At 38.9% G+C, this 18,891-nt stretch overlaps 3 protein-coding genes across 15 annotated transcripts; 2 read left to right on the top strand and 1 right to left on the bottom strand.

Moving 5' to 3' along the window:
• Positions 1-75: 75 nt before the first annotated feature.
• On the bottom strand, positions 76-11,831 carry LOC132261009 (formin-binding protein 1-like). Of its 11 annotated transcripts, none has more exons than XM_059759475.1 (13): positions 11,628-11,831; positions 8,268-8,383; positions 8,037-8,087; positions 6,655-6,961; positions 6,454-6,582; positions 6,209-6,387; positions 5,753-5,939; positions 5,171-5,197; positions 4,548-4,894; positions 3,184-3,312; positions 2,577-2,737; positions 1,568-1,649; positions 76-1,467 (listed from the first exon to the last, which is right to left on the bottom strand). In XM_059759475.1, the coding sequence occupies exons 1-13, from the start codon at positions 11,649-11,651 to the stop codon at positions 1,386-1,388; spliced, it is 1,821 nt and encodes a 606-aa protein (XP_059615458.1). In that variant the 5' UTR covers positions 11,652-11,831; the 3' UTR covers positions 76-1,385. The 11 variants fall into 11 exon arrangements, with proteins under 11 accessions (XP_059615458.1, XP_059615459.1, XP_059615463.1 ...); XM_059759476.1 differs by having other exon boundaries at positions 2,577-2,734; XM_059759480.1 differs by having other exon boundaries at positions 3,244-3,312.
• Positions 11,120-16,481, top strand: LOC132261017 (tRNA N(3)-methylcytidine methyltransferase Mettl2). Of its 3 annotated transcripts, none has more exons than XM_059759507.1 (5): positions 11,120-11,386; positions 12,650-13,147; positions 13,212-13,526; positions 15,671-15,773; positions 16,366-16,481. In XM_059759507.1, exons 2-4 carry the CDS (start codon positions 12,723-12,725, stop codon positions 15,690-15,692), a joined length of 762 nt encoding a protein of 253 aa, XP_059615490.1. In that variant the 5' UTR covers positions 11,120-11,386; positions 12,650-12,722; the 3' UTR covers positions 15,693-15,773; positions 16,366-16,481. The 3 variants fall into 3 exon arrangements, with proteins under 3 accessions (XP_059615490.1, XP_059615489.1, XP_059615491.1); XM_059759506.1 differs by lacking the exon at positions 11,120-11,386 and adding an exon at positions 12,266-12,439; XM_059759508.1 differs by lacking the exon at positions 11,120-11,386 and adding an exon at positions 12,316-12,590.
• A 148-nt stretch (positions 16,482-16,629) lies between these two features.
• Positions 16,630-18,835, top strand: LOC132261008 (putative phospholipase B-like lamina ancestor). Its single transcript, XM_059759474.1, has 3 exons — positions 16,630-16,741; positions 16,904-17,170; positions 17,311-18,835. Exons 1-3 carry the CDS (start codon positions 16,632-16,634, stop codon positions 18,758-18,760), a joined length of 1,827 nt encoding a protein of 608 aa, XP_059615457.1. The 5' UTR covers positions 16,630-16,631; the 3' UTR covers positions 18,761-18,835.
• Positions 18,836-18,891: the final 56 nt, after the last annotated feature.

Below are 18,891 nucleotides of genomic sequence, written 5' to 3'. Positions count from 1 at the left end.
AAACCAGAAAGACAGAATGAGTTTAATGAAAAGATGAGGCCTTATGTGAAGACATTGGAATGAAAACACTTTGTGTAATACAATGCGAATTTTTATTTTCTTGCAATGCTAAATATACAGAAAAATTGCAATGAATAAGAACATTAGACAGAGATATTACTTGGATATTTTTACCCAAATGTTTTTTCGTGTGAAGTTATTTTTCTTCACGGTGTGCAAAATAATGTCAACAAACTATTCTTTTGCTATTTGCTCGAGAATGCGCCGCTGCGGAATCAACAAATCTGTCATAAATACGGGACTAGCGTTAACGTATAATTATTATTTCTCTTTTTCTCCAGCTATTTCAATGTTTTTTTTTGTAAATATTCGATGAGAATATCATGAAAGAAGATAAGGAAGAACAATCGCCAGCATTCTCTCAGCTACAAAATGTGATTCTTTATCGCCACTGATGAAATTATTTACAAGCATTTTTAGGTGAATTTTTTACCCTTAATCTTAAATAAAGATTAAAATAGTGTGGATATTTACAAAATGTTGCAACTTACAAAAGAACTAATAAAATATAGCAATAATACTCTCTGCATTTAATGTTTATTTTGAAACGATATATCAAGAGTTTTACAGTTTTAAAAATCTTCTCATTGTCATATATCATTTAATTCTACTACAATAAAATTGAATCGCTTTCTTGCAAGTTTTCATCATTTTCTTCTCACATTTTAAAAAATAGGACAATCAGTATATTATATAGAATTGATGTATGTACAAATTTTGCATTTAGGAATAAGTTCGAATGAGCAATTTATAGCTAATAAAGAGTTTATCATATTTTGTTTAGTTTCATTAATGTTTACTCCCCGTCTCTCTCTCTCTCTCTTCTCTTCTCTTATCAGAAGTAATTCAGTCAATAGAATATTTGTATAAATTTTTGTGGTGAGCTCATAAATAGTATTTTATCATTCAATTAGTTACTGATTAATTTATTCTTACTGCAGTTTGATATCCATTGTTTTTCTTTTTATATTAAAAAGATTATCTCTTCACACGAGTCAATAAATAAAATAAATCACTTTGAAAGAACAGAATCTAAAGCGAATTTTTTAGGCTCTTTCTTCTTTAAAAAAAAACACCATTTTATACTGTAAGTGATGATAAAAAATTACACTGCAATAACAACAATATAATTATCTAAAAAAGTAATTGTATAAAATTTTACACATTGCAGGTTTTTTCCGTGAATTCTCGAGATTTCTTGAACTTGCGAGACATACAATCTACGAATTTGACTATTTAAATCTTTTCTCCTTCTCTTTTGCCGTGTTGTATGGAAAATATATGTATATATATATATATAGTGCCTAATTCATCCTACTGAATACCTATGCATACAGCGTACTCTCAATATAACTCGTGGGTACAAATCCTTCCTCCCAGCCGCTCGCGCCGCACATGCGACGAACTCTGCATGAGGACAACGGGAAAAAATTTTTAGTAAGCAGCATAAAATATGCGCATGACAGACATTTCATGGCTCGCGAGAATACAAGAATAAAATACTCACCTTGTCCAGCCGTCGCCTTGGTCTAATTCAATAACTTGCAGCTCTTCACCTTCAGCCATTGGAATACTTCCTTCACTGGTGGCTGCAATTCAAAGAAAAACACAGTGGATAAACATTTCGCTCAATGCATCTTCTTGCGAAGGAGTTCTCATAATAAATACTTATGGAAATGGGATGGATATGGAATTATTCACGTCTGGAAATGGGCGCACACTTAACACTCAAATGATGAAGGAAGTATGCAATTAATTTTGACGAGTGGAATTTGAATGCTTCTTGCGAGACAATGGCAAATAGTCACTGCTTGTAATTGTGATGTAGTCTTTTGCTAGCGCATAATTGTTCATTTTTCAAACAGTCCCAACATACTTCGCTGCCGCTGAGACACAACTGAATGCCAACACGATAGTGCTTAAATAAACAGTCATACGATGACTGTGTAAATTGTAAAGTAAAGCGCATAAATCCTGTTACAATTGCAAACTGGGCGGGATATTCAAGTGGGCGGGACTAGCAAATAAAGTTCATCCTTTCCCAAATCAATACTGTTCGACATGTCAATCAATAAATTGGAACTTCGACTGTCGGGAAAGTTTAAAATCCACACTATTTTCAGCAAAAGATCCATTGTTGTCTGTGAAAAGACCACAGACGCTCAGTGAGAAGTGCAAAGATGCTATTTATGGGCTACAAAGAATCCAATGATCAAAACAATGTGAACATGGCTGTCTTTACTAATTTAATTGAGGCAGTCTGTACAAAAATCGGTATCTGATCACATTGTGAAATCGACAGCGGAGTCTTTCTCTATGATAAGATTTTTATTACTCCGTCAGGAACAATAACGTTACGTTCATTTGCCTCTCTTCTTTAAACTATAAATACTCATGATAAACAGACTTTCTTTCCATTTGCATTGGCATCAATACAACTCTCAGTGAATAGGAAATGTACCTACTCTAAATTACTAACCACTTTCCATTGCTCGCTAATATCATATGTGACTTACCATCGAATGGATAGAGAGCTTTGCATGTTCCCAGAGGCTGGAGAAGCTCAGCTTCGTAGTACATGTCTTCTGGGTGTGTATTATCATTGGCACTTCCTTGTCCAGAGCCAGGAAGGGAAGTGTGTGATGTTCCCAAGCCGCTCTCGGGACTCGCCGAACTGCTGATAGTGACAAAAGAGAGAAATCGCATATTAATTCACAATCTGTCCATGGAAGCGTGAAAATTCTTCTTTTGCAAACGTACACACGCACACAAGAAGGCAGACAACACAACAATAACGGAAAACAACGAAACAGAAACACAGGAGAAGTTTAAAGAAATAATATCAACTCTCAGACGAAATACGAGAGTGAGAGAATATAAAAAAAATACACAGTTTAGAATATAAATAAAATTGTTGTATAAAAGACCAGAAGCACATGTACAATCGCAAAGCAGTGCAGAGGGAAACAGACTAATAAAATTCTAGAGTGAGAGTGAAGAAAGAGAGATGCGAAAGGAAAACAATTCCAAATGATAAACGTGACATGAAGTGAAAACAACATGCATTGCACACACTTTATATGATATATGGATAAAATAATATAATAAAGGAACCAATTATACCCATTATTATTAATGTTAAGCCCATTTTGCGCCTGTGCCACACTACCCTCAGATGCTGACCTGCTTAAGCTTCCCGCATCGTCTGGATTATCTTCTCCATCTTCATTCTCCCCGCTACCATTGGAATGCCTACAAAAATGGAATAGATTTTCTTTGGTTCTTCTCGATAGACAATATTACGTATAATGACAACAATATGAATTTAACTCCACTGAAAAGACAAAATATTTACACACAAGAGAGACAAAACACACGCCATGGCAGAAAAAAATAATAAATGTATTCTCTAGACATCTGAACTTAGGTTAAATTGAAAAATAATACAAATTCCGCAATTATTTTGGTAATAATTACAGAAATCCAATATGAATATAGAATAGTCATCAAGAAGTCAAAGAATAGATCAGAAAACGCGTTCTCATGATCGTATCCTTTAGTTGCAGTTGCTTATTGTGAGATTTTCACGACAGATTAAACTCTTGTGCACATTATAACACAATTTACTTACTTTCACGAAAATCTCATACTTCAGTAGTTTCACAATTGGTATCAATATTCAAAACTACGTCATTTACGTTGCAATTTCTCACAAAATGCGTATACGACAATTGTGTCTGAAACCGCCGTCAATATAATGAATAGCGACGATTCCTCAACACATTTCATGTTCTGTTCAGATCTCTAATGCGCGTCGTGATGTGACATTGAAACAACCCAGACATGAGAGACACACACTGTCTAATGTGCTAATTCAATTTGACAACTCATTTTATGCGACAGTATTTTTCATCTTTCCCACAAAGATATATGTAACGATAATGAGAATCTCATGTCGCATTGCTGGAGATTTCATCAAAGTTGCAAGTTTAGTTTTATAATACTTGCACTTTCTCTATTTGAATAAATACCGAAAAAGAAAGATTGCGCATTATTTTAGTGTTAGTGTTAGACAACTTCCCAGAAGTGGTTTTAGACAGATTAGAAGGCTTCAAACGGCAGGGGAAATTAATAAATATCATTATTAATACAAATTTACAGTATGTTCATTAATTGATTTTGCATAACTCTCGGAAGCCCTTTCATGGGAATCACGAACGGGAATTAATAATTCATTTTATCATAGAAATGAGCAAATACCGTTGGCTCTCGAAGTGTATTTGTAGAACTTCAACACTCTTTTCTTATCTGTGGAGCCCTATTTTCTCAAGCACCTCATGATAAACACCGTGAAAGTATTAAAATCGAGGTGTGGTGATGATCATGAATGTGTAAGAAAAGTACACATTTTTTTCCTTATTTTCACTCCAAAAAATAACATGTTGTCCGGATTTTCTCATGAAATTCCATTGAAAATTCATACTCACCGTGATGATCTCTGTCCATTGTACATATTTCTGTGCTGTTGCGGACTATGTTGCATCATTTGCGCATTATTTGCCGCGTCCAAGTACATTTTGAACTTCTTCAGTTCACTCTTGAGTTTCTCCAGTCGACTTCCGGACTCATTAAGCTGGGCATCCACTGTCGTTGGATCGCCCAGCATTGTGTTGGCCTCATAGACGCCTTTCATCTTCACCAACCCATCGTACGCCGCCGTCTCTTGGGTTATCTTCTGCTGAATCTCCTGGATTTTCGCCATCAACTTCTTGCGTCGCTGATTCGGTGGCAAATCACTGAAGTCCTCCTTCATGCCGTCCGTCGACAGAGTATTCTGAAAAGGCACAGACACACCATTTAATTCACATTTCTCTACCGCCTCCTAAATTTCACTTTCAACTCTCAAATGTCTCTTTTTTCTTGAATTGTATGTGACGGAATGTACTTGATGGAATTTCTCAAAGCGACAAGCGTCCAGTATTTTGCAAAATCAACTCACATGCAGATCACAAAGTCAAAGAGAGAAACTAAAAACGATGACTTGAATGGTAAAATGCACTCTCAAAACAACAGAATAATCACTCAAAGTAGGATGTAATTAAAGCCGTACCTTTACCGTTATGCAGGCCTCAAGTAACTTCTTCAGGTATTAAAGGATTTGTTTGTTTTTTTTTTTTTATTTTTGCCAATTATTGTGGTTATTTGGTCAGGATATCAACAGTAATTTCATCCAGTCAACATATTGTATTTACATAACAAATGTGGGGCACGGAATTATTAGTTTTTGCGGCATGAAAGCAAAAGTAGTAGAAAAAAGAAATAAACACATTAATTGTCGTCTCATTTTACTGTGATTTTGCGGCGGGAATAAATAAGCAAGAAACACAAGTGATGAATAAATTCACCAATTAGACATTTAAGCCACATTTTGTCTAGATAATCAATCAATTTTCACTTTGCCTGTGATACTTACAAAGAGCATTTTGGAAGAATTGGTTTGTGTTTCGAAAGATATACATTTTTATAGCCCATCACCAGAGATTGAGAAAATGGCGGGAAAATAGAAATAAATGCAATTTAGAGAGAAAATAAACATAATGTATAATATAAAAAGAACCTCCTAAACTCATGATATCATATGATGATGAAGTGACTATGAATTAATATGTATATCAAGTGGCACAATTCATACCTTGTTACTACCGAAAATTCCAAATATTCCGACACGCTTCTTTAACTTAGTAGCACCCATTGTTCCTTTTTGTGTCATATTGTTTATCCCTAAGTTATTTTGTGAAGAGTAATTTGACGATTCTGCATCAACTTTTGATAAATCCTCAAATGGAATGTCTGTTGGAGGTGTGAATCCAGATTTGTATCTATAAGTTTGAAGAGAGGAGATATATTACTAAGAATCCACTATGTTTAGCTTTCGTAATTGATTTTGTCAACAAATTTGTTTAAGTACAATTTGAAACGTTGTATCTACAGCAATGATCCAATTTATGCTGTTACTTTGCTTAGTTTCTCGTTTGCTAAAGCAGTGTGTTCTGCACAAATTTGTTAGACACTTGCAAAGTGCGCTTTTAGACAACATGTCATGTTGTTAGAAAAGTCTTAGGCATGTTAAAAGCCTTCTTCGCCATACCTTTCTATCACTTTTAACGAGTCCTCCTTCTCATCGATTGACTCAGACGCTTTCACGATACCTTCTAAACACCGGGCAATGATTGGGGCAACGGACGATTCGGCGTCTGCGGCGCTCTTGATGAACTCCTTCAGACCCTTCGTCCTCTTCTCGTCAATCTCCTGCAGTCGATTGAATACCTGCAGTGAAGGAGATGGCAATTAATAAATCTCTTCACATAGTAAAACATTGATAAAGAGTCTCACTTCTGGTAGCGATGTCTCATAGTGAGTCTGTTGCAATTTATTGCTCTTCTGCAGCTGATTAGCGTACTCATTCTTCGAATCATCGGACTGCTGGCATTTCATGGTCATGTTGTGTTTATGCTTTTCCACCTAAAAATACACCATTTCCTCTTTATAAAGAACCTCTCAATTCACACAGGAAGAAAAATATTTCCAACTCACATCAGCACGACTGAGATTGAGATCCGCATCGGCTTTCTGATAGTTCTCAATTGACTTCTCAGCATCTCTGTACGACTTATCATAGTTCCTCTTCGCCCTCTCGAGTGCCGCAATTTGATTCGTCAGCGTGTGCGTGAGTTGAGCACCTTCTGTTAGACTCTTCTTGCGATCATCGCGCAGATTCTTCGACAACAGCGAAATCCCATGAATAACTTTCGCCTGGAGTGTCTCCGCAACAATTTCTCGCTGCCCGGCCAAATCCCCGATCTCTTTCAGCACATTTCTGAATGCCTGCCACGACGTGTATCTGCAAAACGTCAATTTGGCGAATAGTCAGACAGGGAAAAAATCATCTTTAAACATGCAAACCAACTCCACACGCACATTGACTCTTCTTTCCACTCTCAACAGTTTTCTCTCTCTCTCTCTCTCTCTCTCTCTCTCTATCTTTCTTCCTCTCTTGCTATGCTAGCCGAACAACAGAAGCATGATAAATCAACGAGGAAATCATTGTATAAATGGTAAAATGTCTTAAAATAATATAATCTTATACGAGAGTACGAGAGAAAGAGAGAAACACAGAGAGAGAGAGAGAGAGTATGAAATTGTTGAATACATGTGATAATGCATCTCTCATTTTATTAGTTGGAAAAGAGAATGAGTAAAACTGATGACAAATCCTTATTCGTGGTTATTCACATTGGAATTAGTCAAGCAACAGATTTTTGCATACTTTTTAAGTAAAGGTTGTTAAGAGCGAATAAAATCTTTATTGATTCACCGTGTAATAAGCAAGGAATTTATAACGTTGTACTGATTAAACGCGTAAACTGACTAAAACATTCTAAATGTTACTTATAAAACGCTTCTTAACTTTAGAAGATTTATCAATATTGTATTGTATAAAAAGCTTTTAACTTGACAAATCTATTATTACAAATTACAGTCATCTGGCCAATAATCTATTTTATATTCTCTAAACATAAGAAGGATAAAATGATAATTATACAGTCTTAAAATTTCCCTTCCATCAAGCATTCTTTATCCAAATAATTTCAATGTGGCGAAATTTGCATTTTCCTGCAATTTCTCAGCTGTCAAATTAATCATTTTCCCATCTCTCACTGGACATTCCAGCGCTCTTTCAACTCATAGAAATTCCCACACAAAATCAGTTGAACAAATTAGCCAAAATAAAAGCACAAGGCATGGAGTAATCTCAAGAAAAAAATATGAAGTGGCCTCATGATTTCGTAATGGGTACACATTTCTCCAACACAGTCTGGAGAGTGCAAAGTGGACAGAAACTGATAAAAATGGCTTTCAGACAAGAGAGTGAAAAGAGAGACAATTTCATACAGAGACAAAAAAATGTTACATACTCATAATCTTCCTCTTCTTTCTTTTTTGGTTGATAATTCTTCACGAGTCGCCTGAAAATGGAAAAGACTTTTGTTAATTTATCACATTACATGAATTTTTTTTCTTTTTAAACTACAACTTTTAGTGTTTCACCATTCATTCATTACTACATTCATTTACAACTACGTTTTTTGAATGGCGATATTATTTTGCCTGATTTGCTTTCTGTTCAACTAGTCGTTGAGATTTACCTCAATTTTGATGCATATTCCAATTCAATGGCACATCTATCTCGCACGAAATTGCCGTATTTGTCCAGGAAATCAATTCCCTTCTGCGTATGCAAGGCCAAGTTGTCATACTGATCCTGCGAAAGAGAAGAAAGGGCATCTTAAGTTCATCGCGTTAATTGTTTGCTGATGAGGAAAAATTCCATTCTTTTGCCAATAAATCGCGTTTCATACCGAGATTTTATACAGAAAAGAAATCAGTTTCCATGTCATTTGGATATATGAAGCATTTTCGCATGCCGACAATGTTTATCGCTCATGCGTATTGACTCGATGGATGAGTCATTGAATTTATATATACGGGAAAAGTCTGCTACATTCATGCACGCCCGCCTCCGAAACACTATTCATTTCCCAATAAAATCTTCCTCAGGATAACGAAATGAAGCAAGGCAATATATTGAGAGACTGTGTATATTTTCCACATATTCTTCTCGCCGTGTGTGTGTGTGTCAAACAGTGCGATTAATATCCATTCTCGCCTCACCATTTTCAATTCATTCCTCACTCTCTTTCTCCCCATTCTTTTCCCCCCTTTTATTCATCACTCGCAAACGGAAGAAATCATTTTCTGTGCAGAAATGCACTTCTCAGCCGTTCAGCAACAGTTAGGAACAATACAAGAAAATACGCTGACTTAATTATTTCAGAAATAGAGGAGGGAATTCTTCTCTTCTGCTGTTTCCCTCTGATTGAATTCCTCTCCTCATCAATTCTCATATGCACTTTTCCACCTATTATCATCCACAAGTGCACAAAAAAGGGAGAAAAATATAAACTGTATTTGTTATTTATTTTGTTAATGGTACTGGAACACGCAGCAATAAACATTTGGGCCATCCACCTACTTTCATCGAAAACAGCGAATTTGTGTATCTCACTTCTTTGCCGTCTTCACTCTTTTCTGCACACACTCACACACACTTTTCAGTGAAAGAAAAAAGAGGCGTCCAAGGAGGACCAGGTGCGGCATTTGACATGCAAACTCTGGGTGGACAATGTCAGTCAAGCTTGTCCTCTCGTGGGCCTCATCAACATTGGAATATAAATATGAACTTGATAAATGAAGCACAAGAAAAAATACAGAGAAATTACAGTCTAGAAAGCAAGATCAAAATGTCAATGATTGGGATCCAAACCAATAAATAAAATATACTTTATAAAACACAATAATTTAAGATCTTCAGCACTATAAATAAGGAGTAACTAAAAACTTATAAAGGTCAAAAAAGTTGTTGAGCAATCGGAAAAAATCCAAGAACTTTCGAATTTAAAACAGCATAGCTTAAAGTCCGATCTTATCAACAAAGAAGTAATGTCGTATCATTTTAGAAAAAAAAATACTAACTTATCTATAAGGAATTCTCATTTCTGGGCAGTTCACGCAGTTTAACTGCCTCAGTCTGTGTCTTTTATTATCTCTCAAGCAAATATTATCAAAAAATACACTCTTTCCTCCACCACACAGACAGTGAGCCGAAGAATTATCACATTTATTTTCTCATTTGACGAAATGAAGCCTCGCGTTTTTCTCCTTGGAGATTTTCTTCAAAAATAGTTGCAGAAATTAGCACAAAAGAGCGTATCAACGCTGAACGAAAAGCACGTTCTCACCCACACACTTGAAAATATCATAAATTCAAGTGTGTTTTTCTTTTTTAGAAATGACCATCTAAATTTGTATTGAAACCCTGCCAAAAATCTCTTGAGAACAACACAGGAATTTTAATCAAATGCCCATTAAATCGAGTGTTTTGTGTACGAAAAAAGAATCCCCATTTGTCACTCTCTGGAAAAAATCACACGGAAATTACGTCAAAATGAAGCAGTTTGCGAGAGAGCAAGTGCATTCCTGAATAAATAGTCATCGATATTGAGTCAAATCGTTACAAGTTGTGTGAGATATGAAATCAGAAACTACGTGTTATTTCTCTGTAAACATCCCCAGATAAGTGTTGGTTGGACAACACATCAACAGCCTTTATTGTGTGTCATCGTTCGCTTTCAGGTGATTTTGTGCTGGACAATCTTATCGAAGACTGTGCGATTTACGTTAGACATTATAACAAGAGCGACAAGAATACCGTTTGGTAAAAAAATTTCCCTAAAAATCAAAACCGGAAATGCAGTGTTTGTGATTCTTATCTCAAGATCACCATCAAAATAAACCAACTTCGAGCATTCAGTATATTGTCGTCCAGTTCACAACACATTGCGGAGTCTTGAAAATTGCACTATTGCTCATCATTCCCCTCGTTGTAATATTAATAAAATCCACAGTGAATGCTTCAACAATTCCGCTGATTGCCAAGAAAACGTTGCACTCTGCAAGAATGCAAAAGAACTTGCTGACCACGACTGGGTTCTTCCTGTCCGCGTTGGAGGCTCTGGCCTTCCCCCAGAATTCCATAAACCCACAATCTTTGTCTCCCAGACTCTTTTGGCCACTCGAACTTCCACAAACAAGGGTCAAATACACATTTGACAATTCTCTAAAAGGTCATGATTAAAATCCATGGAATTTGCTCTGAATTTATGTTTGATCCTGAAGAGTGGCGATGATAATATTGTGGTATTTAATCATCAGGAAGTCAGAGAACAATAAAGAAATATTCCCATTTCACCAATTCATTTACACTCTGAATCATACGACGGATTTGACGTGGTTGTATTAAATTCGACAATTGTTTATTGATGCATGTTGAGAAGCATTGAAGATTGTAGCAGATTTAATCACATTTCACTCAATTTTACGCACAATCTTTGAAGTCAATGGTCAAAAATACCTAATTTGGAGCTCGAATTCTCGCACACAGAAGTGCATATGCGACCATTGTTTATGCCGTGGTTCGGACACTCGGCGAAAGCGTGTCCTTGGCGGCGCGATGACTCATCGCGCGGGTGGACAGGAAGCTGTTGATAAGGAGGCTGGCAATTGGGAAACTTCTCCGTCTCTCGCGAGTCTCCAGAGGCACCTGACCGAGCAAATGGAGGCTTCCCCTACCGCAGCCTCTCTGCCACTGTGTTTGTGGCCTCACCGACGAGAAATTCTGGTTTTCTGCTGCCTCTCGCGCGAGCAGGTAAGCAAAGACAGGTTTTCTCCTCTCGGCGGAATTCCTCAAATCCCAATCCCACCGCCAATCCTCCAGAGCCCAGCGAAGCCCACCACAAACCCTATCGAGTCCTCAGTTTCCTGGGCAGCCCCGCGCAATCCTCAGTGAGGCCCAACGGAAATTCCCCATGGGAAAAGTGTCACGCAGAAAAAAATGGACAATCTTGGGCGACTCCCAAGACACGACTTTCGGGCCCATTTTCACTTACCCACAGTTCAGTACCCCAACTCATTGTAGCTTTAGACAGTTCTTCACGCCACACAGACAATTTTCAGCACATTTGACGCCACTTCAGCCCACGGAATCACTGATAATTTGGCCACTCACTGTCCTCATAAACAATATATTCACATCACTCTCTCGCCCAGTGCACTCATTTCGACGACCGAAACGCAAATATGGCTGCCCTGGTGGAAAAATGTTGCCACTTTGCGGTCCATTTGCAGGCGAGATCTGCAGGTGGGTGGGAGCGAGACGGCAACACCGCGCGGCGAATTTCTGCAGGTATTTTTCCCCACACGTGCACTGTAAAAAATGTTACTCGAGTCGATGAATAAAAAAACATTGAGAAGCTGCTCGATTACAATAAATCCTGAGATCAATCCCGACAGATTTTGACTGCAAGCCTGCAGATATTATGATTGGGCTAATAAATGTGCAAAAATTAATAAGAAATCTTTTCAGGATATTATTATTAAAAAAAATCTTTATTTGGGTGATTTTGCATTTTTTGTTTGTTTATTACACGAATTACACTTATTAAGATTACACTATAGACGAGACTGATATTAACGGATGGTTTCGTTGTTACCATTTTTTACCAAATGCTTTTATGTATACGAAAATTTACAGTGTATTTGCGGCGAAAAATTTGTAGGTTATAAAAAGTGGTGGCGAAGAACTTCGTGTTTTTCTTGGATTTTTCCTCAAGTTTTCCTCACTTTATATGGATAACGCGCGTCCACAGTTCGGGAATCGCCTTCTCAAGGACGATCAGGATGTCTTTCAACATAATGCTTGGTAATGCACTGAAATTTCTGCCCAAATTCCTCAGAATCCGGTTGTTTTCCCGGAAAGAAATTTTCTTGGAAGACACGCGTTACAGAAAAAAGCCCCAATTTGGAACAAGATTCCTTCTGGACAGAGCCAGGGTGTTTGATTTCAATGCCTGGTAATTGCCGGGATATCCTAGAGATTTTCCAGTAATTGAAGATATTTTCTCTCGTTTAGGGACAACGTCGAGTGGGATGATGAGCAGGAAAAATTGGCCAGAGAGAGTGTCCGGGTGAACTCTTCTCAGAAGATGTGTCAGGAGGACGTGCAGAAGTACGAGGAGGAAGCCGGGAAGTTTTGGGATGACTTCTATAGTGTACACAATAATAAGTTTTTCAAGGATCGTCACTGGCTCTTCACGGAATTCCCGGAATTAGCACCAGCGGCAGCATCAGAAGAGAAAGCTTCCAGGATGATCTTCGAAATCGGATGTGGCGTAGGAAATACCATAATTCCCATCCTTAAGTACTCTCAGGAGGAGGATTTGATGGTGTACGGAGGAGATTTCTCAGGGAAAGCGATAGAAATACTGAAGGAAGACCCACATTTCGATGAAAAACGATGCGAGGCATTTGTTCTGGATGCCACAGCTGAGATCTGGGATGTTCCCTTCCAAGAGAATTCTATAGACATAATAGTCATAATCTTTGTGATGTCTGCCATCAATCCTGCAAGGTAATTCATAAGTTTTTTGAGCTTTTTTTTTTGCTGATAATGGTGAATTTTGGGGTGTTTTCAGGATGTCTCACGTCGCTCAGCAAGTGGCAAAGTACCTGAAACCCGGCGGGTTGGTGGTCTTTAGAGATTACGGTCTGTACGACATGGCTCAGTTGAGATTCAAGCCTGGAAAGTGCCTTGAGGAGAACTTTTACGTGCGTGGCGATGGAACGAGGGTGTATTTCTTCACTCAAGACGAAGTCAGGGAGTTGTTCGTGAAGGCTGGCCTCACGGAGGAGCAGAACCACATCGATAGGAGACTCCAGGTGAACCGAGGAAGGCAACTGAAGATGTATAGAGTGTGGATTCAGGCAAAATTCCGGAAACCCGCGCAGAAGTGAGTAGCATTTAAGTCTAAGTCGGAAAAGTTGGTGTCCGAATCTGCCCTACTCTTCGCTACTGCTTTTTCCACAAGGACTGACAGATATTTTTTGAATAAGACGCCTTGAAGGGTCTGTTTAATTTACAGTTCATAGATATGTAGATAGATATATAGATAAGCATGTGAATTGCAGCCTCTCGCGGGAATCTCGCTCTTGATCGCGCATCTGATGAGTTGTGTGTGAGTCACGAGGAATTTTCCCACACTCACATTCAATCCATTGCAGTAGTTTTCTGTGGTGGAATTTCTGGGCTCTTCGCATGTGTATTGAGATCTTGCATCTCACTCTCATTCACTTCCCCTCTTTCTGTGAATATATCACACAATCAGCCGAACGAACGGCGCGCGGTCTTCATTTAGATTGTGAAATTCACGTCGATCAGTCGGTGCTTTCTTTTCGCGTGCAGCTTCTCAAGAGAAAAAAGCACATCTTTGGCATTTCAAATGTAGTCCTTTGTGGTGTTGGTGGTTTCTTTTAGCCCTCTCTAAATTCACCGTGAAAGTGTTTTGACCATTCTGTGTGATACATCCAAAAATTCTATCAACAAAGCGAAATCCTCGGCCATTTATGCTGCCTCAAGGGGAGATAATAAATGTAAGTGGAAATGTGATAAGGCCAGACATTGAACACATCAACCACGTGTTTATCCACAAGCGCGTAGTTTTTCTTGCCACATATGCTCAAATATTTGTTAACTATTTTCCCCGCGCAATGCCGATCACGCTTTCCAGGCTGTGAAATTGATAAAAGTGGCTCAGAAAGGCATCTTTAACGCCTTGCGCGGACGATAATCTAATTAGACCGCACTTGGCAACAGCATGGAGAACATAATCACCACCGCCAGTGTGAGTCAATGCTCAAACAAGCGCGACAAGCGCTACCAAAAGATACAGTGGATACATTGGATAACATTTTCGTCTGAAGATCAGTGAATTTCTCTGAGTCATTTCAATATTTGATGATTGTTTCAGTGAAAAATGCTGTTTTTTCCTTGTCTCTGCTAAACAAATGTGTTCCTTGTTCATTATCTCACTTCTTGTGCTCAATTATCGGTCCGATAGTGTTAATTGAGCGTCATTGGTTGGATTGGAAGTGGAATGTTAGCAGGAAACTCAATGATAAGCTTGGAAGTGTGGCGCCAAAGTATGACAGGCTAATAGATTTGCCCTTCATGTGATCCTTTTACGTACATTCAAGTCCTTTTGAAATACGGATTTTTTGTCATTTTGATGCAAATTTTTTCTATTAGTTTTCCTTGGAATAGTTCGGACATGAAGAGAAATCATATTTGTGCTCAAAATAGATCTTTTCATATATTTAGCGTTGGGTTCTTATAGTGTTTGTTATCACCGCATTAACATTATTTTGTTTAGGCTTTTAGATTTGCGTGCTTAGATAGCTTAACATTTACAATGTTCTTTGTGATCATTTGTATTTTCAAACTGAAGCAAAAAAAATCTTCATTAAATCACGAGCATCGCAGACTGAAAACATGTGACAAAACCCAGAAAAATATATCACTTAAAAACTGAGAGGGAATTTTAATGAACAATTAAGCGAGATGGCAAAAAATTACAATGACGCTCCAATAATTCACTCAGTCATTAGTTCTTTTATTGTATTTTTACCACACAGCCTCGCATTGTTTTATTTTTGCAAAGCATTGAGATGATCCTCCTGAAAATGATATTTCGCCCTCGCAACCTAAGCATAATAATGATAAAGAATCCCAGTCATACTGCCACGCCTGTTCACGTGTTTGCTTTAACAGTATGAAGAGAACTGCTTTTTAAGCACACAATCGTGCACGCGTTTTTTTTTATAAACGTATAGAGAAATATATAACGTTTTTCTGAATGCATATTTGCAATGTCTAATCAAGGCTTTCCCTCCACATCTTCGCTATACTGACGTGCGATCGAGTTTCCGTAAGAATTGCAATGCTAATGCGCGCCGTCTGCACAATTACAGCGTAACCATTTTCATTTTCAATGTCTCATTGACTTTCAAATGGACAACAGTTGGTGTGGATATAATGGAGATTTATGTAAATTGGAGTAAAATCACTTTTATATCCGTTTTTCTTCTCTCATTGCAGACCTGAAGTGCTTCACTGTTAAATTGCAAATATTTTGCCGTTCTTTTCAATGGGTTGAAGGAACAAGACTACCACTGAAATCCTCCTGAACCTGGGATAAAAGGTGAGTATTTTCTATGACAGCACTGAGAGGCAAAATCAATGTGATAGCAGTATTGCTAATCAACTCAGAACCCTGAATTTGATAAATATTGATAAATCAACGTAATGTTTTCCCATTGTGTAAAAAATCCTTTTTGGGTCAGGCCAGTTTTGTGGCACATACAGAAATATAAATATTTAAAATGTAGCAGAAATATGATTCAATATAAGCAGTTCTATAAATCATGCTCGTTACAATGATTGTTGATTGAGAGATCAATAAACAGACATTGATTTGCGCGAGCCATTGATCACGAGTTTCTGTGTTGTGCCCATAATTTTTGATACTATTCTTAATTGGGCTTTAGTTCTATAATTTTCTCATGCGCACTTGTGTGAAATTTTTTGAGGAAGTGACTTCTTAGTCGAATATAAGCAATTTCGATGATGATTTTCTGTCTCTCAAGTGCGTCTTTGTGGAAAATATGATGGATTGCGATGAAAATTTGAGGAATGTTTATGTGTTTTTGCCATCCCAGTTCAAGTGATGATCGACTCGTGATCACAGTGAAATTCTCGGACTAATATAATCAAATCTATTCTTCTACCGGCAGGAATATAATTCGAGGAAAGACATTCATTTGTGATCATCATTGTGGCATCTAAAGGCGGAATTCCGATGAGACACTCGGAATTGGAGGTTCTAAACTTCAAGTAGTTGAAAATCACTTTCATGCTGCTGGTAGATCTAAACTATTCCTAAATTCGAGGCAAGAAAGTCTCCCTGTCTTGCCACTGTGTTTTCACCCTTTTCACCATAGTCAAATTTTACACTACAACTCTTCTTGACTGGATTTCGTGATCTCTAGCCACTGCGAAAATGCTGAAAGTCGTCGGTGCTTCGTGGTACAAGACCAAAATTGGCAGCCTCATTGTCCTGGCTGCCATCATCCTCGGCCTGGGGGCGCTCTTCATCATCGACATGGAGAGGTGAGTGCGGCAGAAGCATCAAATGCAACGGACGCATGTACAATTGGCCATTGATTGATTTGCATATTCAAGGCGATGTATTTTTAGCCATCAAACATCTCTTCTGCCTTGATCGAGGGGCTTTACTAATGCCACTGTTGCTTTCTTTTTCTTACTTTCCAGGCCAACATTCGACGGCACGTTCTGTGCCACTGTTTACTGGACGAAGATGTCTGGGTATCGCGTGGAATTCTGGGGTCAGCAGAATGATCTTGACTCCATTCCGCTCGGCGTGGCCCGAATTTGCTACAAGGACACAATCTTCGAGAATGGTTGGTCGCAGATTGAGATCGAGACGAATCCTGTGTACTCAGACAGGATTCAGGCCACCGGAGCGGGGATTCTGGAAGGTGCTTTGACGTGGAAGAGCATCTACTATCAGTGGACAAAGTAAGTGGAGAAATGGCTTCTTGGTATAATTTTTATAGAATTGTCATGTTGATTGCTCATTTGGTATCAACTTGAGTGTTTCACAATTTGATTGAAGCCAAGAAAATCGTGTGCTTATCGAAATTACCTTGCTCTTTCAGTATGATCAACGCTCAGTGTCTGAAGGATGACGACTCGATGGCTTTCTGTGCGTGGGCGCGGAAGATTTTGCTGAAGAACTACGAGAGTGTGAGGAAACAGGCAGAATTGAATGCGGATCATGATCACTACTGGTATCAAATCCAGCTGTTCTACTATCAACTCGAAGGCTTGGAGTTTGGGTGGCGAAAGGGCATTAAGAGATCAGCTCTGAAGAGATCACGCCTGGAGATTCCGCCTGAAGACTTTCTTCTGATGAATGCCGGCGGTGATTTACGAGATTTGCGCATTTACTACGATCGCGTGATGATGGGAAGATCTTCGGATGCCAACAAGGATGTGCGCTCGAGCATGTTGCTGAATATCAGCGAGGAGAATGGCATTATAAAGCTCCTGGTTGGGCACTCTGCGGCGAAATCGTATTCTCTGATGCTGAGGATCGTTAAGAAGTATAAATTTAACTTCCATTTCTCACGAGATGCCAAATCACACGTCGTTCCTGGCTCTAATATCATCTTCTCTGGATATCCGGGAGTGTTGTCGTCAACTGATGACTTCTACAAGATCTCCGGGCGTCACGGGCACTTGATTGTGGCTGGAGTGGGCATTGTGAATAAGAATCCAGCACTGTGGCATCAATTGGATTTGAGGAAGAATGTGATTCTGTCGGCTAGAGCAATGGCTGCCAATCGCTTGGCGTACAATGGACGCTCCTGGTCGCGTGTGATGGCCAAAGATCCGGGCACTGGTGCCAAGCAGTGGCTCGTCTCTGATAGGAAGATTCTCAGGCATCTCATCACGACTCGCAAAGCTGCGGAGTTTGCCGAAAAATCTCCGGTGCCGCGTGTAGAGACGCAAACGGTAAAAATGAGCACGTATCAACCGTTCGAGGAGGGCTCGCAGGAGGGCGTCCAGATTCGTCCAGATGTGGAGACGAGGGGACTCGTTTGGCTTGTGGATCAACTGCCCGGAAGACTCTATGCCGAGGACGTGACGGAGACTCTGTACCAGCAAGGGACGATCTTCTGCAATGGCACGCCGTACTTCAATGCCACAATCGAATTGAGCCTAGTCGAGCAGGAGAATGAGAAGCCCATCCCACGCAACTTCACTGATCTCGATGATGTGGGGCTGTTCTTGCGCCAGAGAGCCAATCGTGGTGATCTGAGTGAGGAGAATCCCAAAGCTTACGGAAACATCGATCTCAAGCTATACGCAGAAACCAATTCTGGCGACATGGAATTTCACGCCATTTCTGGTCCCATCAGTCTTCCCATCAAAGAGTACACTTTCAATGCCTTCACAGTGTCTTCAGACGATCCCAAGACATTAAATCTGGTCAAACACGCTGAACCTTTTCGCTGGAGTGACTCAAATCTGCCTGAGAAGCACGCTGGACATCCGGATGCGTGGAATTTTGATAAAATGTCCCCAAAATGGGCGTGGAAGTGACTCCTCTTTTCCCTCCAGCTCATTTTGAGCCTCTCATAGATGAATTTTTTTCCACAAATAAATGATTTTCTTGAATGACCGTGAAAATTTTGTGCGCATCCACAGAGTTAGAAGGGTGGAATTTCTCAAAA

Source organism: Phlebotomus argentipes, unplaced genomic scaffold, assembly GCF_947086385.1.
Source record: "Phlebotomus argentipes unplaced genomic scaffold, Phlebotomus argentipes genome assembly scaffold_18, whole genome shotgun sequence".
In the NCBI taxonomy this organism is placed as follows: domain Eukaryota; kingdom Metazoa; phylum Arthropoda; class Insecta; order Diptera; family Psychodidae; genus Phlebotomus; species Phlebotomus argentipes.
Note: the sequence above shows the minus strand (reverse complement) of the source record. Positions and strands in the feature narration are given on the sequence as shown.